At 31.3% G+C, this 25,752-nt stretch overlaps 4 protein-coding genes across 5 annotated transcripts; 3 read left to right on the top strand and 1 right to left on the bottom strand.

The window, feature by feature from the left end:
* Nucleotides 1-5,018: 5,018 nt before the first annotated feature.
* On the top strand, nucleotides 5,019-8,585 carry LOC120088154 (deSI-like protein At4g17486). Of its 2 annotated transcripts, none has more exons than XM_039045261.1 (4): nucleotides 5,019-5,584; nucleotides 6,895-7,147; nucleotides 7,549-7,836; nucleotides 7,977-8,585. In XM_039045261.1, exons 2-4 carry the CDS (start codon nucleotides 6,937-6,939, stop codon nucleotides 8,213-8,215), a joined length of 738 nt encoding a protein of 245 aa, XP_038901189.1. In that variant the 5' UTR covers nucleotides 5,019-5,584; nucleotides 6,895-6,936; the 3' UTR covers nucleotides 8,216-8,585. The 2 variants fall into 2 exon arrangements, with proteins under 2 accessions (XP_038901189.1, XP_038901188.1); XM_039045260.1 differs by having other exon boundaries at nucleotides 5,022-5,527.
* A 1,843-nt stretch (nucleotides 8,586-10,428) lies between these two features.
* On the top strand, nucleotides 10,429-14,305 carry LOC120088155 (probable NAD(P)H dehydrogenase (quinone) FQR1-like 1). Its single transcript, XM_039045262.1, has 2 exons — nucleotides 10,429-11,529; nucleotides 12,500-14,305. Exons 1-2 carry the CDS (start codon nucleotides 11,039-11,041, stop codon nucleotides 12,735-12,737), a joined length of 729 nt encoding a protein of 242 aa, XP_038901190.1. The 5' UTR covers nucleotides 10,429-11,038; the 3' UTR covers nucleotides 12,738-14,305.
* A 2,275-nt stretch (nucleotides 14,306-16,580) lies between these two features.
* Nucleotides 16,581-18,686, bottom strand: LOC120087914 (mitochondrial import receptor subunit TOM6 homolog). The gene is made up of 2 exons (XM_039044925.1): nucleotides 18,376-18,686; nucleotides 16,581-16,927 (listed from the first exon to the last, which is right to left on the bottom strand). The coding sequence occupies exon 1, from the start codon at nucleotides 18,552-18,554 to the stop codon at nucleotides 18,390-18,392; it is 165 nt and encodes a 54-aa protein (XP_038900853.1). The 5' UTR covers nucleotides 18,555-18,686; the 3' UTR covers nucleotides 16,581-16,927; nucleotides 18,376-18,389.
* Nucleotides 18,687-22,869: 4,183 nt separating this feature from the next.
* Nucleotides 22,870-24,984, top strand: LOC120089481 (RING-H2 finger protein ATL65). Its single transcript, XM_039046967.1, has one exon. It carries the CDS (start codon nucleotides 23,362-23,364, stop codon nucleotides 24,568-24,570), a length of 1,209 nt encoding a protein of 402 aa, XP_038902895.1. The 5' UTR covers nucleotides 22,870-23,361; the 3' UTR covers nucleotides 24,571-24,984.
* Nucleotides 24,985-25,752: the final 768 nt, after the last annotated feature.

Genomic DNA, 25,752 nt, shown 5'->3' on the forward strand with positions numbered 1-25,752 from the left:
GTAGCTCATGTTCATACACAAAATGATTTCAGAATCATTCATAAAACGATAGCAATTAATTGCTAGATCATTGCTTACGAGAGCTAAACTTTCTACATCTGTATGGGGATATGCTATTTTGCATGCAGTGTCAACTGGACGCACTAGACCAATATCTTATTATAGATCGCCATTACAATTAGCTTATTGCCATAAGTCAAATATTTTCCATCTGAGAATTTTTGAATGTGCAGTATATTTTTCAATTGCTCCACCACAATGTACTAAGGTGGGTCCTCAAAGGAGGTGAGGAAGATATGTTGGATATGATTTTCATCAATTATTAAATATTTTGAACCTCTGATAGGTGATGTATTTACTGCATGATTTGCTGATTGTCTTTTTAATGAGACAAATTTTCCAACATTAAGGAGAGAAATCAAGAAATTGGAAAAAGAAAGTACATGGAATGCATCGTTATTGTTTCATTTAGATCTCCGTACAAATCAGTGTGAACTTGAAGTTCAGAAGATAATTCATTTGTAAAATATAGCAAATCAATTACCTAATGCATTTATAGATGCAAAGAAAGTAATTAAGTCACATAACTAGCTGCAAATGTTCCATCGAAAATTGATATCCCAACACAACAAGTTGTCACTAACGAGTCTAGAACACGCCAAAAGTGTGGTAGACTAGTGGGTTCCAAAAATAAAAATCTTCGAAAAAGAAAAATAATTAATAGTAAAAAAAGACTTGGTTAAGGATGTAAATACCTGTGAAGAAATTCATGACATGACTAATGAGGAAGGTGGAATACATAAAAATAATAGTGAGATTTCAATAAACTATGTCATGACAAAAAAAGATGGAACCAAACTCATGTAGTTATAGACAACATTTTTGCATACAATGTTGCTCTTGATATTATATCTAAAAATGAGGATTCTGAACCAAAATTTATTGAAAAATATCGATATAGAAAAGAATATCTTTAGTGGAAAGAAGCAATCAAGACAGAATTAAACTCATTTTCAAAACGTCAAATTTTTTTACCAGTAGTCCGAACAGTAGAAGATGTCAAACCTATGGGATACAAATGGGTATTTGTGAGGAAAAGAAATGAAAATAATGAGGTCACAAGATATAAAGTAAGACTAGTTGCACATAAGGTGACCTGGTATTGATTATGAGGAGACGCATTCTCCGGTAGTGGGTACAATTACACTAAGATATTTAATTGGTCTGACTGTATATGAAAATCTAGACATGTATCTTATGAATGTAGTCACAACATATGTATATGGATATCTTGGCAATGATATTTATATGATAATCCCAAAAGGATTTAAGTTATCTGAAACATATAAATCAAATTCCCAGGAATCATATCCAATAATGTTACAAAGATCGCTATATGGATTGAAACAATCGGGATGAATGTGGTACAATCACCTGAGTAGATATTTGTTGAAAAAAGGATATCAAAACAATCTAATATGTCTTGGCTTGCAAATTGAGCATTTCGCATATGAGATATTTGTTCATTGGTCAACTTATATATGAAAAGTTTTGAAAATATTTTATATGGACAAAGCACATCCATTGAACATTCCAATAGAAGTTCGTTCTATAGATGTGAAGAAAGATATATTTCGACCTCGAGATGATAATGAAGAACTTCGTAATCCTGAAATACCATATCTTAGTGCAATTTGTGCATTTATGTATCTTGCTAATAATACGAGACCAGATATTGCATTTTTAGTAAATTTATTAGCAAGATATATTTCTTCTTCAACAAAAAGACGTTTGAACAAAATTAAGCATATACTTCGTTATCTCCAAGGAATGATCAACATGTGTTTGTTTTATTCAAATAAATTAAATTTTAATCTAATTGGTTATGAAGATTCTGGATATTTATCTGATCCACACAAATCTAGATCTCAAACAGTTTATTTGTTCATATGTGGAGGAACTGTTATATCATGGCGATTGGTGAAACAGACCATAACAATCACTTCCTCAAATCATGCTGAAATTCTTGCAATTCACGAGGTTGGTTGAAAGTGTGTATGGCTAAGATCAATGACTCAGCACATTTGTGGAACATGTGGTTTGTCTTTTAGTAAAAATCTTCCAACGATATTATATGAAGACATTACAGCATGCATATCCCAAATCAAAGGAGGATATATTAAAGGAGATAGAACAAAATATATTTCACCGAAGCTTTTCTACATTCATGGTCTTGAAGAAAATGACGACAATAAATTTGTTTGAAAGATAACCTGGTAGACTTATTTACAAAGGCATTACCTACTACAACCTTAACAAACTGGTGCACACCATTGGAATGCGGCGACTTAGAGATCTCAAGTGATGTTTCCATAAGGAAGAGTAAATATACTTTTTAAGAGTATTTGATTATATGAAATATTTACTTTTTTTCCTTCACTAGGATTTTTTTTTTCTATTGGGGTTTTTTTAATAAGGTTTTAACGAGGCATATTTCATAATAATGGGCATATAAGGGGAGTATTATAAATATGTTAAATTAAGTGTAATTTAGATGTCCATTATTAGTATCCATGTATTGTCCATGTGTCTCAAGATTACCCATTATTAATATCCATTTAATCCATCTTCTACTTGTCAAGTTGCTTAGTAGAATTTGGTGGGTTTTGAAAGACACACATATCGATGATCAATCCAAAAAGATCGGAGAAAGTGAGAAAAATCAATTCTTTGTTTTTTATTTACTTTTTGTTATTTAATTATTTTATATATTTATATGTTTAAATTTTATTTATTTTATTATATATTATCATTATATTATATTTTCTCCATATATGTGTTCTCATTGTGCGCTGTTATGCTTCTCAAATTCACAACATGCTTTAATTTTTTAATTTTTAAAATGTCAATTTTACTCCTAATTTTTTAAAATTATTATTTAATGTTGTTTTGTCATTTAATATTCACTTACTCAATGCTCGTTTCAACTAATTTTGCTTGTGTTAACATATTAATACAAAAATTTGAATTGAAATTACATAGTTAGTTATAATTTCTAGGGGGAAAATACAATTTTGGTCCCTAGATTTTGGGTTTAGTTTACATTTGGTCCTTACGTTACGTATTTAGTCTTTAAATTATGAGTTTGGTTTCAATTTAATCATTAGGTTTTAAAATATCATAATTTTACCCATGAGATTTGAGTTTTGTGTCAATTTGGTTATTAGATTTACACTTTTAACATAGATTCTTCATTAGATACCAACTTTCAGTCATTAGAGTTAATGTCTATTAATTAATCTAAAATAAATATTAAGTAAAATTTTAAATTTAATTTTAATAGAGATGAAAATAGTAAAACTTAATTAATTATAATTCTTTTGAACTAACTAATAAATATTAATACTAAAGACAAAAAGTCAATATTCAAAATCGAGGTTAAAGTGTAAATATTGAAACATAGAGACTAAATTGAAACAAAAATAAAACCTTTAAAACTAAATGTTAAACATTTTGAAATCCATAGATCAAATAGAAACTAAAACCAAAACTAAGAGACGAAAAAATATGTTGGCCTAATTTTCATATTTTATTGACATGTTGTTGTGAAATGAAATTATTTGATTCTACAAGTTCACACAAAGAGGGGATGAAACTACATGTAGCTTTCTTTTTTTATCCCAACCCTACAAAGAGTTTCAATCCTCTATCTTCATCCTAATTTTTGGATTTTAGGTAATGTGGGAGTGGAAAAAGAGAAAAAGGGAGAAAATTTAGTTTCTTTGATGCAATCTTCAAAGGGTTATCATAGAGAGGAAAAAAGGAAAGGATGGGTCAATGAAAGAGATAGAGGGGAGAGAGGAAATTGTTGTCACAATCATCCTAGTAAAAATGAAATAGTGATTCTAATCTTTTTTTTTTTTTTTTTTAAGGTTTGAATCAATTTTCTTAGAAAATGATAAATATATATACACATACGCTGTTTATATATAATATATAGTCATATCCTAACCGTTCAATCTACAATTTTTTTTAATACAATTAGGGATAGAGAATCTGAACCATGGATCTCGTGGTTACCAACAAAAGTGAATTGGATTGTTTAGCTTTTTAAAGCTCATTTAAAATGAATTTGTTGAATTATAAATTTTATTTTTAAACTTTAAGGGGTTATTTTATCTATTCATTATTTAAATTTTTTTCAAAAAAACTAATAAATCCATGAACTTTCAAGATTATTTGACCCAATTCATATAATTTTAGAAATTTCTAACTTTCCTTTCAATATTGTCTCTTATAATTTCTTTTTCCTTTTTTTGGTTATATCTATCAATTTTATGTCTCCATATTTCAAATTTATTGTTAAAGAACTAGATAATACTTTTGACATCAAGTAGGTTGGAGAGAATTCATTTTTAATATGAATGGCACTATGTATTACAACAAATGTGGAGCTTAGAGATTTGAGCTTACAATTTCAAGAGAAAGACATGTCGATGTTAGTTGAGTTATGCTCATGTAGATAACGTATAAGATTTAAATTATTGAAATTTGTGACAGATTAGGCACAAAATAATATATTGTGCCCGATAGATTTCATGTTCATCCTTAGAGAAGTTTAAGGGACATTTGGAGTAAAGAGTTGATTATTATATACCTAAGTTATAATAGTATGTGTTTGGATATAGATTATTTTAGTTTAGATTATAATAATATGTATTTGATATATAAACTATTTTAGTTTGAGAAAGAAATAATAAACACTACAGTAAAAGATAAAAAAATGATAAATATAAAATAGTAAAAATTGCAAGGATTTTGAAATAGTGTTGCCTATAATGGGACTACAAGTAGCAAGAGGTGGTTATTATAGTAAGATAATTTTTTACTCTTAAATGTTTATCAAATTTAGATAAAATAGATAACCTTTTAAATATTCATTTCTACTATAAAAGAAAAAAATCAAAATCAAAATCTGAAATTCAGTGATTCAAACAAAATCCATAGCCCATAAAGAAAGAGATTCCTTTTAACTCATCATTATTAAAGAAAAGAGAGAGGGGGGAAGCTGAAAATGACAGCAAGCGTACTAGCAATGGACCAAGCTTGGAGGGAGACTAAAGAAATCAGAGCTTGACGAAAATGGGAATTCGAGTCTTCAATCTTCTAATTAAAATCTCCCTTAAACTATGCGATTCAAGCTGTCCACGAGCTTCATCGAATTGAACAAAACCAACAACAACAGCAACAGGGTTTACTCCTACTTCTACTTCTACTTCTACTTCCCCCCTTTGACTGTTAGCTCCTTCAAATTTCTTTCTCAAAATCCTCTCTAATTTCCCCTTTTCTTTAGTACCCACTTTGGAAAAAGACACTGGTTTCTGCTCTTCTTCTTCATTTCTGCATTTTCAGTCACCCACACGCTCCACCAGCTTCTTCCGAGCTTTGAAAATGGCTGCCACTGTCCTCTTTCTTTCTGTCTCCTCTATTTTCCTTCTCTGATGGCTGTTTTACCCTTTACAAAAAGGTTTGTTGCAGTTCCCCCACGAATGGGTTTCGATTGTTTCTTCCTTTTATCAAAACGGTTCTCTTCTCTTCTCTTAACTTTTCTGCATTTTCTGGTTTTTTTTTTCTTTTGCCATTTTGCTTTCTGGGTTTTCTTCTGAATCTGATCTGGCTTCTTCTGGGGAGCTTTTGTGTTAATTGTCTTGTTTTTCCACTTGGGTTTCTGGATTTTGTGGTTCTTGTATTTTGGTTTTTGTGGAAATGTGAAGCTAATCTAATGTTCCCACCCACCACTTCATTTCTTATTGTCTGGTTGTTAATTTCTTTGCTAATCTCTGCTTGCTATTGCGTGAACTTTCCCTCTTAAAGTAAAGATGTGAAGATGTTTTTTGTTTTGGAAGTTTGACTTCAACAACATATCTTGGATCTTGGCATACTGTAGTTGGATTTGGGATCATTATGCCTAAGCTATGATTAATTTCATAACCAATTCTCCTTTCTTTGAAATCATATTCAGCATTCTTTAGCAGTGAGACTAAAATCCATCCCCAGATTCAAAGTTGAGTTTGGAATTGTATTTTGTCTACACTTTTCATTTATTTGGCCTGGCTTTGCTTGTGGAACTATACAAGGAATCTTATAGGAGGAATGCATTGAAGGTTTCATTAGGAAAAGTCCAAAAAAAGCTTGAAAGATGTCACATAAGGTGGAACTGAATTTGCTACTGGAGGGGATCTACTTTTACTGGATTTCCTCCAGTTTTCTTGGATCTACAGAGACCTAGGCATGTCCTAGATAGAACATCTAACCGCTCCTTTAGTTCGAATGACCTGATTGACGGGATGGAGGAACATAGGTGATACTGATATGTACTTGGAATTGGCAAAAAATCATAGAGAGCTAGAGACTTGAATAGATCCCAGGAAAATGTGAATGCTGTAGCCTTGTAAAAGAAGAGGAAGAAAGAGATGTACAATTCTACTTTGTGATTGATGCTTGCTCCTTAAGGCAAATACTCGTTTCAGCTTGATAGTTTCTTTGAGGCCCTTCATTTACCAGGTCCTTAGGGGGGTGCCAAGAGTGGCTGAACACAAATAACTTCACATCTGTCAGCTCACGAGTTGGGATGAATTAGATCATATTATATATCTCAACAATTTTCATTTGTCTAGTAGCACCACACTACTAATACAATGTAGCTGTCTGTGGTGACGGCTCTTATTCTTGTTTAAATTTTGGTCAGATTCGTAGTTTATCGTGATTTCATACTTTGATTAGAAACAAACTCAATATAAACATCATAAAACATGGTACTTCAGAGGGAACCTTCTGGCTTTTCATTATAATTTAATGAAGTAAATGTGTAACTTTTGTTTCCAAAATTTACAGGCTGAGCCTAACTGCCAATTGATTCCGGTTTCACCCTCAACTATGAAAGCTGGATCAGAGAATGGATGGCACTGCATCAAGTCTCTTTACTTTAGAGGTAAACCAGCCAAGGATTTGTGCTTGTTGCAGAAGGTGAAGGCCTCCACCTGTACTCCTGGAGAAGCCCCAGTTTATCTCAACGTGTATGACTTGACCCCGGCAAATGGCTACGTCTACTGGGCTGGCCTTGGTATCTTCCACTCTGGTATAGAAGGTCAGTTTGTTTCTTATCTTTCACTCAGATTGTAAGGTTACCATTCCAATTATTCAATCGAATAGTAAGTGTACTTGCAGGCCACTCAGTGTAATTAAGTTGATCTTGTCTATGTTCTTAAGATTTTGTAATAATCATAAATTGACTTCTACTTCTGTTGCCAAACCCTTTTCTAATATCTAGCTGATTAGATATAAGTTATTGTCAGCTATGCTATTAATGATGTCAAGAAGGCTATTGCTAAAGTCAGCGCAAGAGCTTTTTCAAATAATTTCATTTGGAGTGTTCCTGTTGTTTAGCCATATTTTGGATCTGAAATTAATGCCTGCTTATATATGGAACTTATTTTGGATCTGAAATAAATGCCTGATTATTCAAAGATGTTTGTATCTGTGTTACAGTTTACGGCATTGAATATGCCTTTGGAGCCCACGACTACCCGACGAGTGGTATCTTCGAGGTCGAACCCCGAACATGCCCTGGCTTCAAGTTTAGGAAGTCAATCTATATTGGTACAACTTGCTTGGATCCAATCCAAGTAAGAGACTTCATGGAGCGTCAAGCTGCGAACTATCATGGCGATTCATATCACTTGATCGTGAAGAATTGCAACCACTTCTGTGAGGATGTATGTAGAAAGCTAACCGGGAAATGCATACCGAAATGGATTAATCGGCTTGCAAGAATAGGTACGTGCATCGTCATTTATCTCTCCGCAAATGCTTGTCATTTCATGCTAGATCCATTGTGATCTTAAAACTGTAGAATGTAAACCCTCTTTGATTTTGACAAAACAAAGTCCCTCACAATCTTCAAGCAAAACTTGCAGGTTCAAAATGCAACTGCATACTCCCCAAGGCACTTAAGGCCACGACCGTGCAACACGACCCGAGATATGAGGGACAGGACAGCGAAAAGAAAAGGCTAAGGAGTGGCTTCAGTTGCTTATCCTCCATCTCCATGAATCAGAAGGAAGTTTCAATATCTTCACTGTTTCTACACTCCCACTATAAAGGCTGCCTACCTCCATGGGAACTAAAAAGATCAAAAAGTTGGTCCTTCAAGTAAGGAGAAGACAGACAACCTACCTACCCGGATTTGAGATAGCTAACAAGTTTCCTTCTTCCAGTTCTTGGGATAATAGCCATGGGAGCTGACTGGTTTGAGCTTTGAGGATTGATAACAGAGGCTCTAATCTCTCTCCTTTTTCTCTATTCTCTTGTGTTTTTTAGTCTCTGAGAGGCTTTGTTCTGATCATTGACTTGGGGGATAATTCATTCATGATGTCGAGTTATATCTTTTGGTAGAGCTTAGGAATCCAAGTAGCTGGTTGGTTTGCCAATGCCAATGCCAATGTATATTAGCTGTTCATCTTCTTCTCTTTGCTAATCATTGTTTTGGCAGTAGCTAAGAATTCTCCATGGCTCCTCTCTTTTTATCATTATTTTTTTCCTTAAAAAAAAAAAAAGAATATTACGTTACAAACGTGGGAGAGATGATCAAATGACTCATAAGGTTATACAAGTTAGATCGGTTCGAGTTTTCTGAAGTGTTCCTATTTATTGTGGATCTTCTTGATCAATTCTAGCAAAAGATGGTCTTTTTCTTTTTGGATGAACTGGAAAGTAGATAATTATATCTGTCTAAAAAATATTTTGATGAACGTATTTGGAGTCCAACTCCAAAATCAGGTAGAATCTTCCAAATCCAAACTCATAATTTATTAGTCATTACAACTTTATGCAGAACATGATTTCATTCCCCACTAATATTTTATGCCAAGTTCTTTGCTTTCCCACAATGTTGTTATAAATAAATTAAAATAACTAATTCATACAATTTTTTTGTTTAAACAAAAGTGACAAGAATATGAACAGGTGTATACAACTGTACATTCCAATTAAAGGTATAAATTATTCAATTTGTTCCTATTCTATACCCAACTTTGTTGCATCAATTTCTTTTTTTAGTTCCAAAAGTGAGATTCCAACCCCCTTTTTATTTATGGTATATGTTTTAATTACTTAAGTTATGTTGCTTAAATGTATTTGATTCTACTAAGCCTAAAATAATTTAATTTATAAGTCAAAGTACAAGTTCACTTCTCAAACCTTTAAAGAGATTTTTGAGACAAAAACTATTCTAAAACTATAATAATCACCTTTTGCTATAGTAAATACTATTTCAAAACCCCCAATTAACTACAGTCAACACTATTTCAAAATCTATATTTACTACCGTCATTTACTATTTACTACGGTTTTTACTATTTTACATTCATCATTTCTTTTATTCTTTGCTACAATATTTACTATTTCATTCTCAAAGTAAAATAGTTTATACCTCAAACACATACTATTATAACCCAAACTAAAATAATCTACATCCCAAACATAAACTATTATAACTCAATTATAATAAGTTATTATTATAATAACCAACTTCTTGCTCCAAACGCATCTTAAATTTGTGTGAAATAGATATATATTAACTTTAAAGAATCAAATAGGTCATTGATCTATTCAATATTTTAAAAAATGTATAAGCCCACTTAACATAAAATTTGAATTTTTTTTATTATTATTATATTAGACACAAGTTTTAATTTATTAATTCTATTGATTTAAAAAATGTTGAATATGTCAAGGACTTAAATACAAATTTGAAAGTTCAAAAACTTAATTGACATTTTCAAAATTTAGGAGAAGTATTAGATTCTCTATAATGGGACTTTGGACATAAACATGAGATTAAACTTGTAATTTAACTTAACTTATAATATACAAATAGGCCATACATAAAATTTAAGGAAAATATCAATGTGTACCCAATTTTAGATATTGTATCAATTAAAACTTTGTACTAACAAGTGTATTATTTAAACTTTTCTCTTCCTGTTTGGTACCATTTCGTTTTTTTAAAATTTTTAAAATTAAACCCATTTTTTCACATTTTCTTATCATGGTACGTATCTTTCTTAAGTACAAAAATTGAATTCTTAATCAAAATCCAAAAATAAAAACAAGTTTTTAAATTATTATTTTTTTAGTTTTCAAATTTTGGCTTGGTTTCTGAAAACATCGGTGAAAATATAAATAAGAAAGAAAATATAGATGTGAAAGAGGTGTTAGTAGGCTTAATTTTCAAAAACTAAAAAAAAAAAAAATCCCTTTAATAACCATTTTGTTTTTTGTTTTTTAAAATTAAGTGTATTTTCTCCAATTTATTTATCTTTCTTAAATCCAATAGTTGAATTGTTAGCCAAATTTCATAAACAAATTTTCAAAATTTAGCTTGGTTTTTCAGTCTATAGTTTAATTTTAAAAAACAAAAATTCAAAATCCAAATAGTTACCGGAAGGGACCTCAACTTTAAGTTGAAAATATCCATTTACACTCTTCTTTAAATTTGGTTAATATCATATGAGACGTGAATCAAATTTAAAGTTCAAAATTGATTGACTTAAGAAAGATGAGTCTAATTGATAAAATTAAAAATCTCATAGATGTTTATCCAAACCAATTAAAATCTCCCACTCAAAGTTAAAAGGTTTAAATACAGATTTTTTAGTTTTTATACTATATTTTTTTATCCTGTTCATCATCCAAAGTAATTTTGAAATTGCCGGTAGAGATAAGAGCATAAAATAATGAAGATTTTTGTATTGGTAGAGAAACAATTTATGAATAGGAGGAGGAGGAAGAAGAAGAAGAAGTCAAAATCATATTTGTAGAAAATGCCAGCGATGAAGATATCAATTTCAATTTGCCCTAATCCGGCCAACGAAGAAGCTTAATAAACTTCCATTAATCATTATCTTCATCATCAATTCAAACTCCAATTCGAAAATTAATCGATCGTCATTTTTCAGATTTCTCAATTTTTCCAAAAATGGGGAAAGGGAGCGGATGCGTACCTAGCATGAACAGAGCATCCGTAGCCGTCTCCGATCCACATCCAACTCCCGATCAACCAAAATCCACCGCCGGAGAAATCTCCAGGAATCTCAGGATCTTCATCATCTATTACTCTATGTACGGTCACGTCGATCTCTTGGCCAAGATGATGAAGAAAGGAGTCGATTCTGTAGACGGCGTCGAAGGTGTTCTGTTTAAGGTGCCGGAGACGCTGCCAATGGAGACGCTGCAGCAGATGAGAGTTCCGGCGAAGGATGACGGCGTGCCGGTGATTTCCGTGGAGGAGATAGTCGAGGCCGACGGATTCTTGTTTGGATTTCCGACGAGGTATGGATCCATAGCGGCGCAAATGAAGTCGTTTTTTGATTCGACGATTGATCTTTGGGAGCATCAGAGGCTAGCCGGAATTCCTGCCGGGTTCTTTGTCAGTACCGGAACTCAAGGCGGCGGCCAGGAGACGACGGCGTAAGTTGTTTCTTTCAGCAGTGATATCAATCATTTGGGAATTCTGTTTATTTAAAATAAAAAAGGTTAAAATTTATTAGGCTAAATTAATTTTAATATTTATAATTTCAAATCTCCAATTTTAAAGTAATTGAAATTAGTTCGATATTAATAATAATTCTCAGGTAAATGTACTTCTTATATTTACTGTAAAAATATTAAATAATAATAATAATAAATTAGTAGTAGAGACTAAATTTAAGATTTATTAAAAATAAATAAATTAAAATTAGATATTTAAAAATATAGTGGCTAAATATGAATAAATTTAAAGAACGAGGATTAAAATGATATTTTGACCGATTTATTTTTATTAATTAGAAGAAAAATTAAATTAGAAATTGGTCTTAACAAAAAGAAATATATTGATTTTCTTGGGAACAAAGTTGAAATTTTAATCTAATTTAAAATCATCCATCCAACACTGCTAGAAAGTGTATTAAAAAAAACATTTTGCTTTTTCCATTTATTTCTGAAAAAATGAAATGAACTTATATGCATAACTTTCCATCTTTATGTTTCTAATGTAAATTATTTATAAAAAGAATTAAGCTAAATTAAGTAAACTTAAAAAAAATGAAAAAGTTGTTTTTCTTGTGAGCTCTAGCTAAGAAATTTAAATATGTTTTCAATGAATCTTTAAAACTTATTAAAGAAATTATCCAACATGATTTTCAAAATAAAAAAAAACAAAAACAAAATCATTATCAGATGAAGCCTCGATTATTTGATAATTTGGTTAAAATAGATATAAAGACTCTTAAAAAGATACAACCTTTAAAAAGATAGAATTAGATGGGGAAAAAAATAATATTATGAAAATTTGTAGACGAATTTAGAATCGAGAAATTGAAGAAATATTCATGCGGCAAAAAGGTTAAAAGAAGGGCAAAATGGTAAATTGATATGGATGGTAAATGTTTGTTTGTAGCTTAACAGCAGTGAGTCTTCTAGCACACCATGGGATGGTGTATGTTCCAATAGGGTACACTTTTGGGAGTGAAATGACCAATTTGGAGTCCATAAGAGGAGGATCCCCATATGGGGCTGGAGTTATCTCTGGGGATGGCTCAAGACCTCCATCTTCCACTGAGCTTGATCTTGCTCATTACCAAGGCAAGTACATGGCTACCCTACTTAAAAGATCCCTCCCTCTCAACGCTCGTTAAATTGCACATTTAGTCCCTATATTTATATAAGTTCTCGGTTTGATCTTTACGTACTTCCTAAAAGTTCTATTCCCATCTCTATCCTTTGATTAAGGCTTACTATATACTTCTATCTTGAGTAGGGCGTAATAGATCATGATATCTAACACTTTGGTGCAAGTTATTTGTGGTTGAATGGTAAAAAGAGGAATAGAATTGCATTTTCAGGTGGAAAAAATTTTAGTACTCCCATAGTACCATATTCCCTTTCTTTACACTATAAATTTGTCTTCATGAATATCAGTGGACCCACATTAATGTTTCTTTTCTTTGAATACAACGACTGTGTGGTGGGGTTTTGAACCTCTAACCTCTTGGATCGCAGTGCATATCAATCTCACTGAGTTAAGCTCACTTTAGCAACTCCACACTAATGTCAATGAAACCTCACCCTACTTTTAAAAGTATGCTAATGTGACACACAATAAATAGAGAGATTACATGCTCCCGTAGTATAGAAATTTTCCTATGTCAAGTCATGATCAGTTGATCTACTAATATCACAACCACAAATAATTTGTCAAGTTAGACATTTGTTACTCTCTTTACTAAGAAGTTTAGAATGTATATGGTATGTTTTAATCAAATGGTAGATACTGGTATAAATTTTGGAAGTATAAAGGTGAAGTTGATAAAATGTATAGTATAGGGATTAAAAGTGTAATTTAACCTAGTTTTTTTAAACGATTAAATATAAGTTTCGTACTTAAACTTTCAAATTTTTGTTTAAAAAGTAACTTAACCTTAAAACTTATCTAATGGATCCCTGAACTTTACAAATGTTCAATAAGCCCTTGAACTTTCAATGTCTCATCTAATTAGATCCCAAACATGTTCAAAATTTTATGTCTAACACGACCCCAAACTTTCAATTTTGCATTTAATGAGTTTGTGATTTTTTTATAAACAAAATTAAAAAACCAGAGATCTACTAAATAGACAGTTGAAAGTTTAACGACCCTTTGCGAAACAAAACGACAGGGATTTATTAAACATCGTTTAAAGTTCAAGGATTAAGTAGGCAGGAATTTGAAAGTTGTATGAGCTAAACCTGTAAAATATCTATTTAAACTAGGGTGTTCTTGTTGTGAAAAAGAAAATCATTTTTTTCTTACTTTAAGTAGAAAAAGGGAATTTTGAATGTTGAAAGTAGAGTGTAAATCCAAGAATGTGAATAAAACAGTCATTTCAAATCAGTTTTTATTGTTTATTTATTTATTTATTTATTTTTGGTTGGTGTTAAAGACATTCTTTGTCCATATATTATGGAAAATAAGAATCTTTGATGTGTTAAGTGAAGCCAAACAATATGGTGCCAAGCAAATTTAATAGAAGCATGGACATGATGTCCCCTACAATAACAGTCTTGAATTATATATAGGAACTAATAGGGGTAAGATCTACCCTACAATGACACTTGAATTATTGGAAACTCAATGGCATCATATACCCTACAAATGTACATTTGAATTATTAGAATTCATGACCATATACCCCACGAAGGAGTTTCTTCAACCCAAAAAAAAAAAGAGAGAGAGAGAGAGAAAAACCCCAAAGGACATTTGAATTATTTTAGACAAGGGCATATGCCCTACAATGACATATGTGTAATCATAGAAATGGCTGTTTTTGAGAATTCTCTTTTCTCATTGTCTCTTCTAGATCTACCTTCTTATTAATTGATCGGGTACCTTTTCATTAATATAATACTAAATTTACCTTCATCATCCACTTAAATTTTTTGGTCAATTGATGATTTAATATGGTATCAAAGCACGTGGTCTACAAGGTCTTGTGTTTAAATCTTTGTGTGAAAATACCCACAACGGCTAGTTATTTGAGATTAATGGCATGTTTTGGAATAATTTGCAAAAATTTGCTTTTTAAACAAAATTAGTTTTTCTGTTGTTTGTTTTTTTAAGTAGATAGTGTCTAGAATTACAAATGTTTGACAACTTTAGATAACCATAGTTCTTTTCTTGGAATAATTTTTTTTTTCATGATAAATGAGAATATTTGGATAACTGTGTTTGTTTTGGAGAATTCTACCCAAAAATATCTTAAATTTGCATAATATTCCAAGTATGCCTTTATTAATTCAACATACTTTGAGTTTATATAACATATTTATTTTTATTAATTTGAATTTTTTAAAATTAATGTATTTTTTAACTTATATTATTTTTCTGTTATTTTTTTTCAACAAAACATGTATACTCATTCATAATTTTTTATAAAATAAATAATAATTTAAACATAAATTTGTATTTTAAAAAAGATAATAAATAATAACAACTACGATATAATAGGATGAATGGTATATATTGTTGATAATATTTATTTTATTTACAAAATGTAAGTAAAAAAGACTGATATATATATAAATGAAAAAAGATGAAGGGTAAAAAAGTAAACAAAAAAAGATGTACTGAATTTAGGTGACCAACAGAAAATGAGACATTAGTTTTGATGATTGTACTACATATGTTGAGTTGGAAAATTTAGGACCAGTTGGATAAAGAATTTGAAAACAAAAATCTAAAAACAAGGGTTCAATGATAATAAAATGGACTATTTTCAAATATAAGAAAATGAGTCCAAAATCTTCAACAATTTTATCATTTAAAACAATTACCCTTTATAGTACTTTACATGATACATATTATATTTTTAGAAAATAAATTGAGTTTTGACATGGTGTACTTCTAAATATTTTTATCTTTATTCAATATAATTCTACATTTTAAAGTTGAAAATTCAAAATCGGATACAATAAAAATATAAAAATATTATATTCAGAATCTGCACTGTTTGAATAATTCAAGAATCTGAACAACTTTTAAAAACAGAATCATCCAAAATGTCTGCCAAATACATATTTGGTTAAACTTAGTAAATTTAAACACGTAAAACCTATTTCCTTCTATCCTAAATGCCAAAATCCATTTTCCAACCATAACCATGATGCACGATTTCACTATCACCAATCATAATACCCTTGAAACCTTAAACTCTAAACCCTAAAATCTCGTTTAATAATTATTTGATTTTTTATTTTTTATTTTTGAAAAATAAGCCTATAGATATTACTCTACCTCCAAATTTCTTACTTAGTTATCTACTTTTTACTATTCGTTTAAAAACCAAACCAAAATTTGAAAATTAAAAAAAAGTAGCTTTTAAAATCTTATTTTTATTTTCTGAATTTGATTAAGAATTCAAACATAGTACTTGATAAAGACACAAATCATTCTAATAAACGATGAGGAAATAGGTTTAATTTTCAAAAAATCAAATACAAAAAACAAAATGATTACCAAACAAAAGCCTAAATTATCTCAAAATAAATACATATTATTCAAACGATTTGTTTCCATTTATGAAATTCTTGGGAGGAGCCAGTGCAATGAAGGAATGAAGAAAGAGCGAAGGCCGAAGGTGACTGACCAACAATGGCGATGATGGAGGCAAAAGAGAGGAAGCAGGAAAAAAAAATGATGAAATGGTAAAAATATTACTGATTACTAAATGAACTTAAAGTACTAGGGACCATTAAAAAACATTTTTCAAACTTCAAAGACTGGAATGTCATTTTTAAAACCTCAAGACCAAACAGACACTAAGTACAAACTTAATTTAACTAATGTATCATTTTCAAGCAAGTTAACTGGCCCTTTAGAACGTCTCAAACCTCGTGGCCTAAAATCATTCCTCTTTTAAAGCTTTATAAACCAAATAGAAACTAGCATCCAAAAGTGTGTCCTTAAATCCGACATCAATTAGTTAGACCTAGCTCTATGAAGCTAACTGAAGGATATATATTCATTCTCATTGGTGGGAGTTTAACATAGAAAAGAAAATTAACTTTGACTGATAAAAAGGCCAGTGTCATCTCTCACATTAACACATTCTACCAACTAACTATAATGCAACCTGCATTATCTGCCCCACAAACAACCTGAGTTTTAAATGGAACGGTTTCATGTCTCATCACAAACTATAATAACCATTTGCCTATGATCCAATGGAAAAGGTAAAAATAAAAAATAATGAAAAGGATGACGAGTCTCCTTCCTTTTTTTCCTCATGAGATCAATAGAAGAAAACAAGTTGTGATTTGACAAGCCTTCACCACATGCTCAAGTCAAAAACTGCATAAAGAATGAAGGAGCTAGTGGTTAGCGTTTTGTGCAAATCTAAATTGAAATACACATGCTTGTAGCGCAAACGAGGTCATCAATAACCAGATGCTCTAGAAACAGTGAGCTACATAAACGACATATGAATTGACAAAACTTCCTCATTTTACAGTCTACAAATAGTGAGATACAGACCAGCAATATAAATAAACAAAGCTAACCTCAAAAAATAATATGGAAAACTCGTCGCTATTTGCAGAAAAGCAGTCAAGGTTGACCAAATTAAAGAGAGGAATGGAGAGAACGGGAGAGAGTATTCAAGCAAATTACTATTAGCTTAATTTTTGGCTTCAAGATTAACATTAAACAGGGTAATGTTCCAATTCATAACCACATGGAGCAACCAAAAGCACCAATGATTAAAGCAGTTAAGATTGATCCCTATGGTTTGGGGAGAGTTGGAATTTGATCCCTGTGGTTTGAACCCTTAGATTTTATCCAAACATAAAGACTATGTATAAGGTTTTATCAAACCATAGGGATGAAATTCTAGTTTACAAAACCATATGGACTAAATTTAACCCTCTAAATCTTAGAGTGGTTAAACCTGAAATAAAATCATATTAGAAGGGCGTAAAGAGGTGGTTACATTTCCTAATAATCAGAAGATGACATCAATTATATATAATTTCATTTCATTTTCAAGCAGAAAACCTACCAACTGAAAAGTTATTTAAATTCCCTCAGCTCTCACCTCTTTGCAATCAACAGGCCCTCCTAAGAACATTGTCAAATGCAATGCAATCTCATATTCCCTTGCACGTCCATACGTATAAGATTTTCCTAACGTTCATTGCATTCAAGTATCTCTATCGTCTATGATACTATCATTTTATCAGACAACTTCTAATGCACTGAACAAGAATCAAGTATGAAATCTTCCCCAATCCTTAATTTTATCAGAATATCTGGAAAAATATATCGATATAGGGCAAGCTGACCCTTTGAAAAGGATTAAGCGAGAGACAGAAATTTGGTTTGTTGTCATATTCTAACCTATATGGCAATTAACGAACCAACCACCAAACATGACCTATCCCAGCACTATCACTTATTTTGATCCAATTACTGCAGATATAGTTAGCTGAACAAGGTCTCAAGCCCTGAATATAAAAGCCTACACCCATCGTCGGTTATACATAGCTAAGGGCAAGCCGAAGAAATCATTGCAATTTAAACAAAATCAACCCCTTCTCAGCAGTATAAACAACTCACTCAAAATTCAAGATTGAAGCAGAGAGTTCACCTAACCCACAACAGAACAAGAACAGATCTATTTCACAATTAAAATAAATAAATAAATTTCAAGTGATACTCGAACAAATCGTATCGTTTCAATCAAAAAACACTAAAATTTCAAAACCCCACTAGAAGAATCAAGGTAATGGAGTTGGAAATACCTTTAGGGAATGAGCTAAAAGTCGAGCTTGAGTTCTTCTTTCTCGTCAGAAAGGTAGTGAAGAACATAGGGGGTGACTCGAATTACAGCAACCCAGACGCCGAACATAGCGACGTGAGATCGGAGCTGCTTGAGAGCAGCGGCCTTGTCGGGCTTACGCATAAACATTCCTGGAAACATTTTTCGCTTCGATTTCTTTGGTGTAAGCCAAACGGAGAGATTGGAATGATTGATCGAAAGTCTGACGATAAAACCCTAGACTCGGATTTGGGATTTGCTATCGTGTGGGTTTAAGGCCCAGCCCCACCGCTATATTTTCACGCTTTTTTTTTCCTCTCTCTCTCTTTTTAATTTGTGGTTAAATTAAATTTTGTCTATTTATACTTCAATTTTTAAAATGTATTTAATAAATAAAACTTTTTATTTGGTAGTGGATACCCTATAAAGCATAGACACAGATATGGATACAGGACATAAATATGATAGGATACGTGATACGTTAAATTCTAAAAAACTAGGATACGACTATACATTGAATAAACAGGTTTTTCTTAAAAAAAAAAAAAAAAAATGTTTGAGCATAAACAGATACTCCAAATCAGTGTCATATATGTATATGGGAAGTATGAGAGTATCGATATCTAATACAAATTCTCTATCTCACATGAAGTATCTCTATGTCATAGTTGGTACCTAATAAGTTTTCATTTCATTTTTTTTTTTTTTACATAAAGTTTAATCTTAAATCTATTATATTAATTATTTTTTTACAAAAAATGGATGTGTCGCAAATCTATTAGATATTTCACAGTTTGAGAACTTTTTAGACACAAAGTTAAAAGTTTAAAAATATGTTAAAGACTTTTTAAGATTTATGGTCTTTTTACCAATACGTTCATAGGTCAATACCAGAAATGACATATCATCTCTATCCCTATCCTTGTCCCCCATTTAAATTAAAACCATGCTCCTACGAGAATTTTTATTTAATTTCACATGGATCGATGATTAATTATTTGCTTGAAATTTGCAAGGATCGAGTTTCCTGAGAGAATTATTTGTCTTTTTTTTTTTTTTAGAAGTAAGTAATAATTTCGGCCAAAATACAATTAATTTTATCCAAAAGTATACATGTAAATGAGCAATTCTAAGATCATATTTATTAAAATAAGAATTATATTTCTTAATAAAAAGACAATAATATATACCAAACTACGATTAAAATAAACGACCATAATTTTTAAATATTTAAATTTCAATACCACAACACATATTCCTCAATTTAAATATTACAAAAACATAGTCACATATATATGAGCCTTCAATTTAAATATAACATTTTAACATATATAAATATATAAATAAACATATATATATACACACACAATATAAAAGAAAAAAAAAAAAAAAAAAGGAAAAAAGAGAATTAAATAAGTGGGGATGAGGTATACATCCCCATTTAGCCAACAACGAGAAAAGCCTCTTGTTTCTTTAATTTATCGTGTAAACAAGATTTTCCACTGGTTAAGTGTGGATCCTTACAAGACTCGTCTCTATCCTTTTATAGTACGTAGTCTTAAACGTTTAAGGACTCGTTTATAATTTAATATTTAATTATTTATTTTATTAACTAGATATGTTTTTCATCATTATTTTTTCCCTTAAACTTCATAAGATAAAATAATAAAATTATATCAATTATCATAACTAAACTTAACCAACTAATGTCAATCTGAACATAATTATGTGGATAAAATATTAATGATTATCTTAAGTGTTGATAATTTAATCACTGGTGACTGATGAAGGATAAATTGAGCTCAAGACCGACCAAAAATATTAATTAAAAAAAACCAACATAAAGCACAACATAAAGTAATACTAATTCGAGAATGAGAATACTCCTTTGATGAAAAATTTAGACTAAGTTTTGTTTCTACCAAAAACCTATAGGCCAAGTAGAATCTTAACTTGAAATTAGAAACCTCCCCATTAATAAAATGAGGAAAAAAAAAGCATAGTGATGATAAGAAGTGGGAAAAAAAATCATCATATTGAAAAATACTCCGACAACTCTACTATAATCTTATTCAATAATTTTATTTTCTTTAAAATATTAAACAAATATATATTTATAGAAATACGTGGCTAAACATCTTTAATGATAATAAAAACGACAAACTTAATCAATGATGTGAACTGATACACTTATTCGAAATTTAAATGTATGAAATTGGAATTTTATAGTTAAAATGGACAAAATTGTAAGTTCATAGTTAAAATTGATACAATCCGCTAAGTTTAAGATAAAAGCTATTTTTTTTAATTATATTTTTATATTTTACCTATAAAAAAACACAAGCTATAAAATCATATTTATATCCACAATAAAATAAATTAAGAGTTAGCATTATTCTTATTAGTTGGAAAGTTTCGTCTGGTAAAAATCAAATGAAAATGAAACCATGTCTCTACATCCATAAAAACATTGGTTGATGGAAAGAGATCGAAAAAAAAACGCTTCACTGTACTTTGTCATATTCATGCAAATTGAAAACTTTAAATAATTTTAAAAATCAAGCTCATTTACATATACTTTGTTCGTCTATATTTTCAATCATATCCCTAAATTTTAAATTTTGTATCAATTTCAACTAAAAAATAATAACCGTTTCAATTAGAACTTCGAACTTTCATAAATATATCAGTTTAAATCTTAAAATTTCAAAAGTATATGTATTTAAATTCCAACCTCTCATAAGTGTATCCAAATAAAACATAATGTAGAGTTAAATTGATACATTTATAAAAGTTTAGGGTTTAAGTTAATACAACTATTAGTTTATTGTTTAAGTTGATACAACTATTAATTTATGGTTTAAATCAATACAAATCTTAAAATCCAACGGTATAAATTGATATTTGTTGTGATTTTTTTAGTCTAATAAAACCTCAAATTCTAGTGATGAAAGTTATGTCAATTAACGTAACTCACTTCGCCCCATAAATTGATTCACACGCTCATAATTCTTAATTTATTTTTTTTTTTAAAAAAAAAACTTATATAATAGGTTAGGCATATTTTTCCTCTGTTATTTTTTCCTTTTATTTTTGCTATATTATCTACTATTATTCAATCATATCTAGTGAGAGGGAATTGTATTGGGTCCAACATATTTTTAGTGCTCCATTATGAAAAAAGGTAGGCTTCACATCAAAATCAGCTTTTGAACAATAAATAAAAATAGTTTTTTCATTTTTTTTTTGACTTTGTAGGTAGCAAAATGTTCCACACTCTAATTAAACATGGCCCTTTCAACAGTCTCCAATATTACTGGTTGTTATAAATCCATTCTATACTATCCTTTTCTTCACCAATCCAATCCAACAAACTATTTTTAGAAATTTAAAAAAAAAAAGATTGATAAATATTTATAAAAATTTATCCGTATTTTTTATGACTATATAAACTTTTATTAGTCTTTATAAAAAAATTAAAAATTTATATATTTCATTTGTTTTTTAATTAATAATGTAGTATTTTGTTTTACGTATGAATGGGTTTTGCTTTTTGGCATCAAATTTCATGGAAGATCTCTGCTCCCCTCTTCTGTGGGCCACCACATTTTACTTTCTGCTCCTCTGTGGCTCACTTATACTCAATATCTCCAATCACCATCTACCACGTGGCTCCTTAATATATTTATTGTCTTTTTTAAGCCAAAAGTTTCCATTTAATTGACTAGTTTTTGTAATATAACTATTCCATTCATATTTAATCATATGATATCACTGTAGCATCATAGAAATTCTCGTTAAAAAATTTCAATCCTTGTTATTAATATATATATATATATATATATATATATATTACTACTTTCTATTTCTATACCTTTTCTGCCAATTTCGTTCTTATAATTATTTGTTCTCTTTTAAATTTTAATTTTGTCTTAATACAACTTTTAGATTTTTTTTATTGTTAATAAATGTTGTGGAAATAACTTGACAAAAGCTAAAAAGAAAAGGGAAAAAAAATACCAAGGAATAAACATAATTGGCACAATTGCTCACATTGAGGATGTAGGTCCCCACTCAAGAATCCTTCTAAATGAAAAATCCTAGGTCAAATCTCACATAAATACCCTATTTTAATTTCTTGAATGCAACTTTTGCTTACTCTCTAAGATCTTGCTACTTACAACACTCTTGAAACTTTGATTTAACTTATTAAAAGTTATTTGATGATATATCATGTATGTCACTTCATAACCCAACTTAAAATTCACCACATGCAAGCCATGTGCAATTTTCCCTACTCCAACTCGTGCTTCTACACTAGAATATGTTAAATATAACAATTTTATGTAAAATTGTCAAGTAGAAAATTAATATTCAATTCTACAAGAGAATACAAAAATGTAATAAGAAAAATAATTTTTGATGTAATAATATTAATATTAAGTGACATGGAAAGTACTGGATAGATTATTATATTTTATATGAAGTAGGCGATTTCATTGAAATTTGAAAAATTAGACAAAAATATTAAACTATTTACAGAAATAACAAAAAAAATATTCATAAACTTCTATGAGCGATAGACTTATATCAAAATCTATCAAGTGAGTGAAAAAAATTAAAATTTTACTATTTTATATAAATAATTTGACTAACTTTTCTATTTTAAAAATTTCCCATATGATTTTAAGACAGTAGAAAGAAATGGAGGGGATGGTGAGGTGGCAATAGACATGAAAAATTGGAATGTGATGGACCGTAGAAGATGAAAACTCGAGGGGCGTTAAATTCGTGAAAAGTGACGTGTCACTCATCCAAGGTCCCCGTCGACAAATCGCATGGAGGACCTAACAAAAAGAGTCAAACCATCCCATTAAACCTCTCTCTCTCTCTCTCTCTCTCTTCTCTTCCATTAAACCCTCTTCGCTCTGCAACAAAACTCACTCCGTCCGCCATTGCTGCACCTTCCATGCCGACCGCCCCTTCCCCTTCCCCCTCCCCTTCTCCTTCCACCGCCGCCTCCGCCGCCAATTTCCCTCCCCCTTCCTCCTTACAGCCGGCGAAGCTCCCCGTTGACTTCAGTCCTCCTCTAATCGCCATGGTTGTCGTCATCGCTACCGCCTTCCTCATCGTCACTTACTCTCGCCTAATCTCCCGTCACCTCATCCCTCCCATTCTCCACCTCCTCCGTCTCCACCGCCGTCGATGGCGCCGGTGGCGCCGCCGACGTCGACGCGCCCGATCTTATCTCCCGTCCTCATCTGGCGGTGACCTAGATTCACTCCCTTACGATTCGCCTTTCTTCGAACCTACAGATGGCTTCCACGTTTTCTCTCCGTATGGTCTTGACGAATCCGTAATCAAGACGATTCCACTCTCTGTCTACACTGCTAAAAGCCGTGACCGTGAGTGCGCCGTTTGTCTTCTGGAGTTTGAAGACGACGATTACGTCAGAACGCTTCCGATTTGTTCTCACGCGTTTCATGTTGATTGTATTGATGTATGGCTTAGATCACACGCGAACTGTCCTCTCTGTCGCGCGGTAGTTTTTAGACCGGAATCTCCATTCACGCCGGTTATGGCGGCTAGAATCCGGCCAAGCCTTGATGATACGATCTTACGAAGCATCGTATTGGAGCCGCTTGTTGAAGGCACTATTCCTAATCGAGATTCTTATCATGCGACGGAATCGGAAATTACTCCCTGTGTTGATGAACCACGGAATAGCAATTCCGTGGACGATCAAATAAACGGACGAGATTTCTTACTGAAGCGATCGTATTCATTCGGATTCGAACGAAGCTTAGCGTCGGAGAGAATGATTTTGGAACCAGCGACTACATCTCCGTGGCGGTACCGTCGTGGAAGCTTCTGGATGAAACGTCCGTCGCCGTTCGGATCTCTACCAAAAGCGAGAGTGTTCTCGTTCCGATACTACAGAGGAATGAAATCGCCGTTCTTCAGACGAAGAGGAGGATTCTTTCCGCTATCGGAATCAAGCTGGAGATTCTCCAACGGCGTAGGCGGAGGTTCATCGAGACGGAGTAAGTCAATGACGAGTCCTATGTTTCTCCGATCGTCGGTAACCGGCGGAGGAGCGGCGACGTTCTCATCAAGCCGGTTGAGATGCGGAGATCCCGAGGCGTTATTATCACCGGAGAGATTCAACAGAAGATGAGAGAAAAAAGAAGAGGAAAACATGAAAACATGAGGACACGTGTGCGGTTATGATGAGGGGAGAAATGGACGGCGGGAGATAGGTCGGAGGGAGGAGAGAGAATCGGCGGCGGTGGCGGTGGAGAGAGAGAAATTTGGGGAGATTTTAATGCGAGGTGTCTGGCAAATTTTGTAGAGGTCATTAATGGGAGGTGGGGAGAAGCATTTAATGAAAAATTGACGAGAGAGAATACGCAGTTTCTCTCTCTCTCTCCCTTAACTTTAATCGATGAACCACTGCTCATATGAGGTTAAATCCCCACTCCAACCAATTTAATGCCCAATTTTCCCCATTTACTTCCTCTTCTTCACTCTTTTATTTTTGCTCATTGGTCCCTCTAAACTTTTCTAAATTACAATTTTGGTCCTTAGACTATTTAACTTATCTAATTGGTTCTAAACTTTATAAAGTACCCAAGACATCTCAATCAATTCCGAAAATGTTAGGAATTTTTTAAAGTTAATTGATTTTTTTAGTATATTTGAGGTAGCGGAATCGAACCACAAATCTTCTAATGGTTGTATAACAAAATTCATAATTTTTATTTGTCTGGCAGTATATTTTGTTAGATATAGAATTGAATATCTAAGAATATTATATATATTTTAAAATTTTATAAATTTATTGAACACATAATTGAAACATGGAAGGAATAAATTTTAATTTAACTTTTAAACTTCTCCCATTTTTTAGGGAGGAAATTAAATTTTCATCTTTTAGGAAGAAAATATATAGTGTGGCTTAATAATATTATGGATTCTTAAAAATGTTTTTTTTAATGTATTCGTGGTTAAAGCTTATTAAATTAATTTGACTGAGTTTGTATGATATAGTACAATCCTAAGTAGGATAGTCATATAGGCAAGTTGTTAATTTTGACTGGATTTATATATTATTTATAATTTTTGTACATGAACTAGGTAGGCATACTATTTGTGGAAATGAAATTTATTTAGTGGTATTGGTATGATTTCTGATAGAAGATTCAATCCCTCATTCCATAGTTATTATAATAAAAAAAAAATATAGGCATACCGTCCATATATATAATTTCAGAGAATTTTTTTTATGCCTATGTTTTAGATTTAATTTTTATTTGATCCGTAGATTTCAAAGTTTTACGTTGTCGGTCCTTAAATTTTG

Source organism: Benincasa hispida, chromosome 10 (genome assembly GCF_009727055.1).
Source record: "Benincasa hispida cultivar B227 chromosome 10, ASM972705v1, whole genome shotgun sequence".
Taxonomy (NCBI): Eukaryota; Viridiplantae; Streptophyta; class Magnoliopsida; order Cucurbitales; family Cucurbitaceae; genus Benincasa; species Benincasa hispida.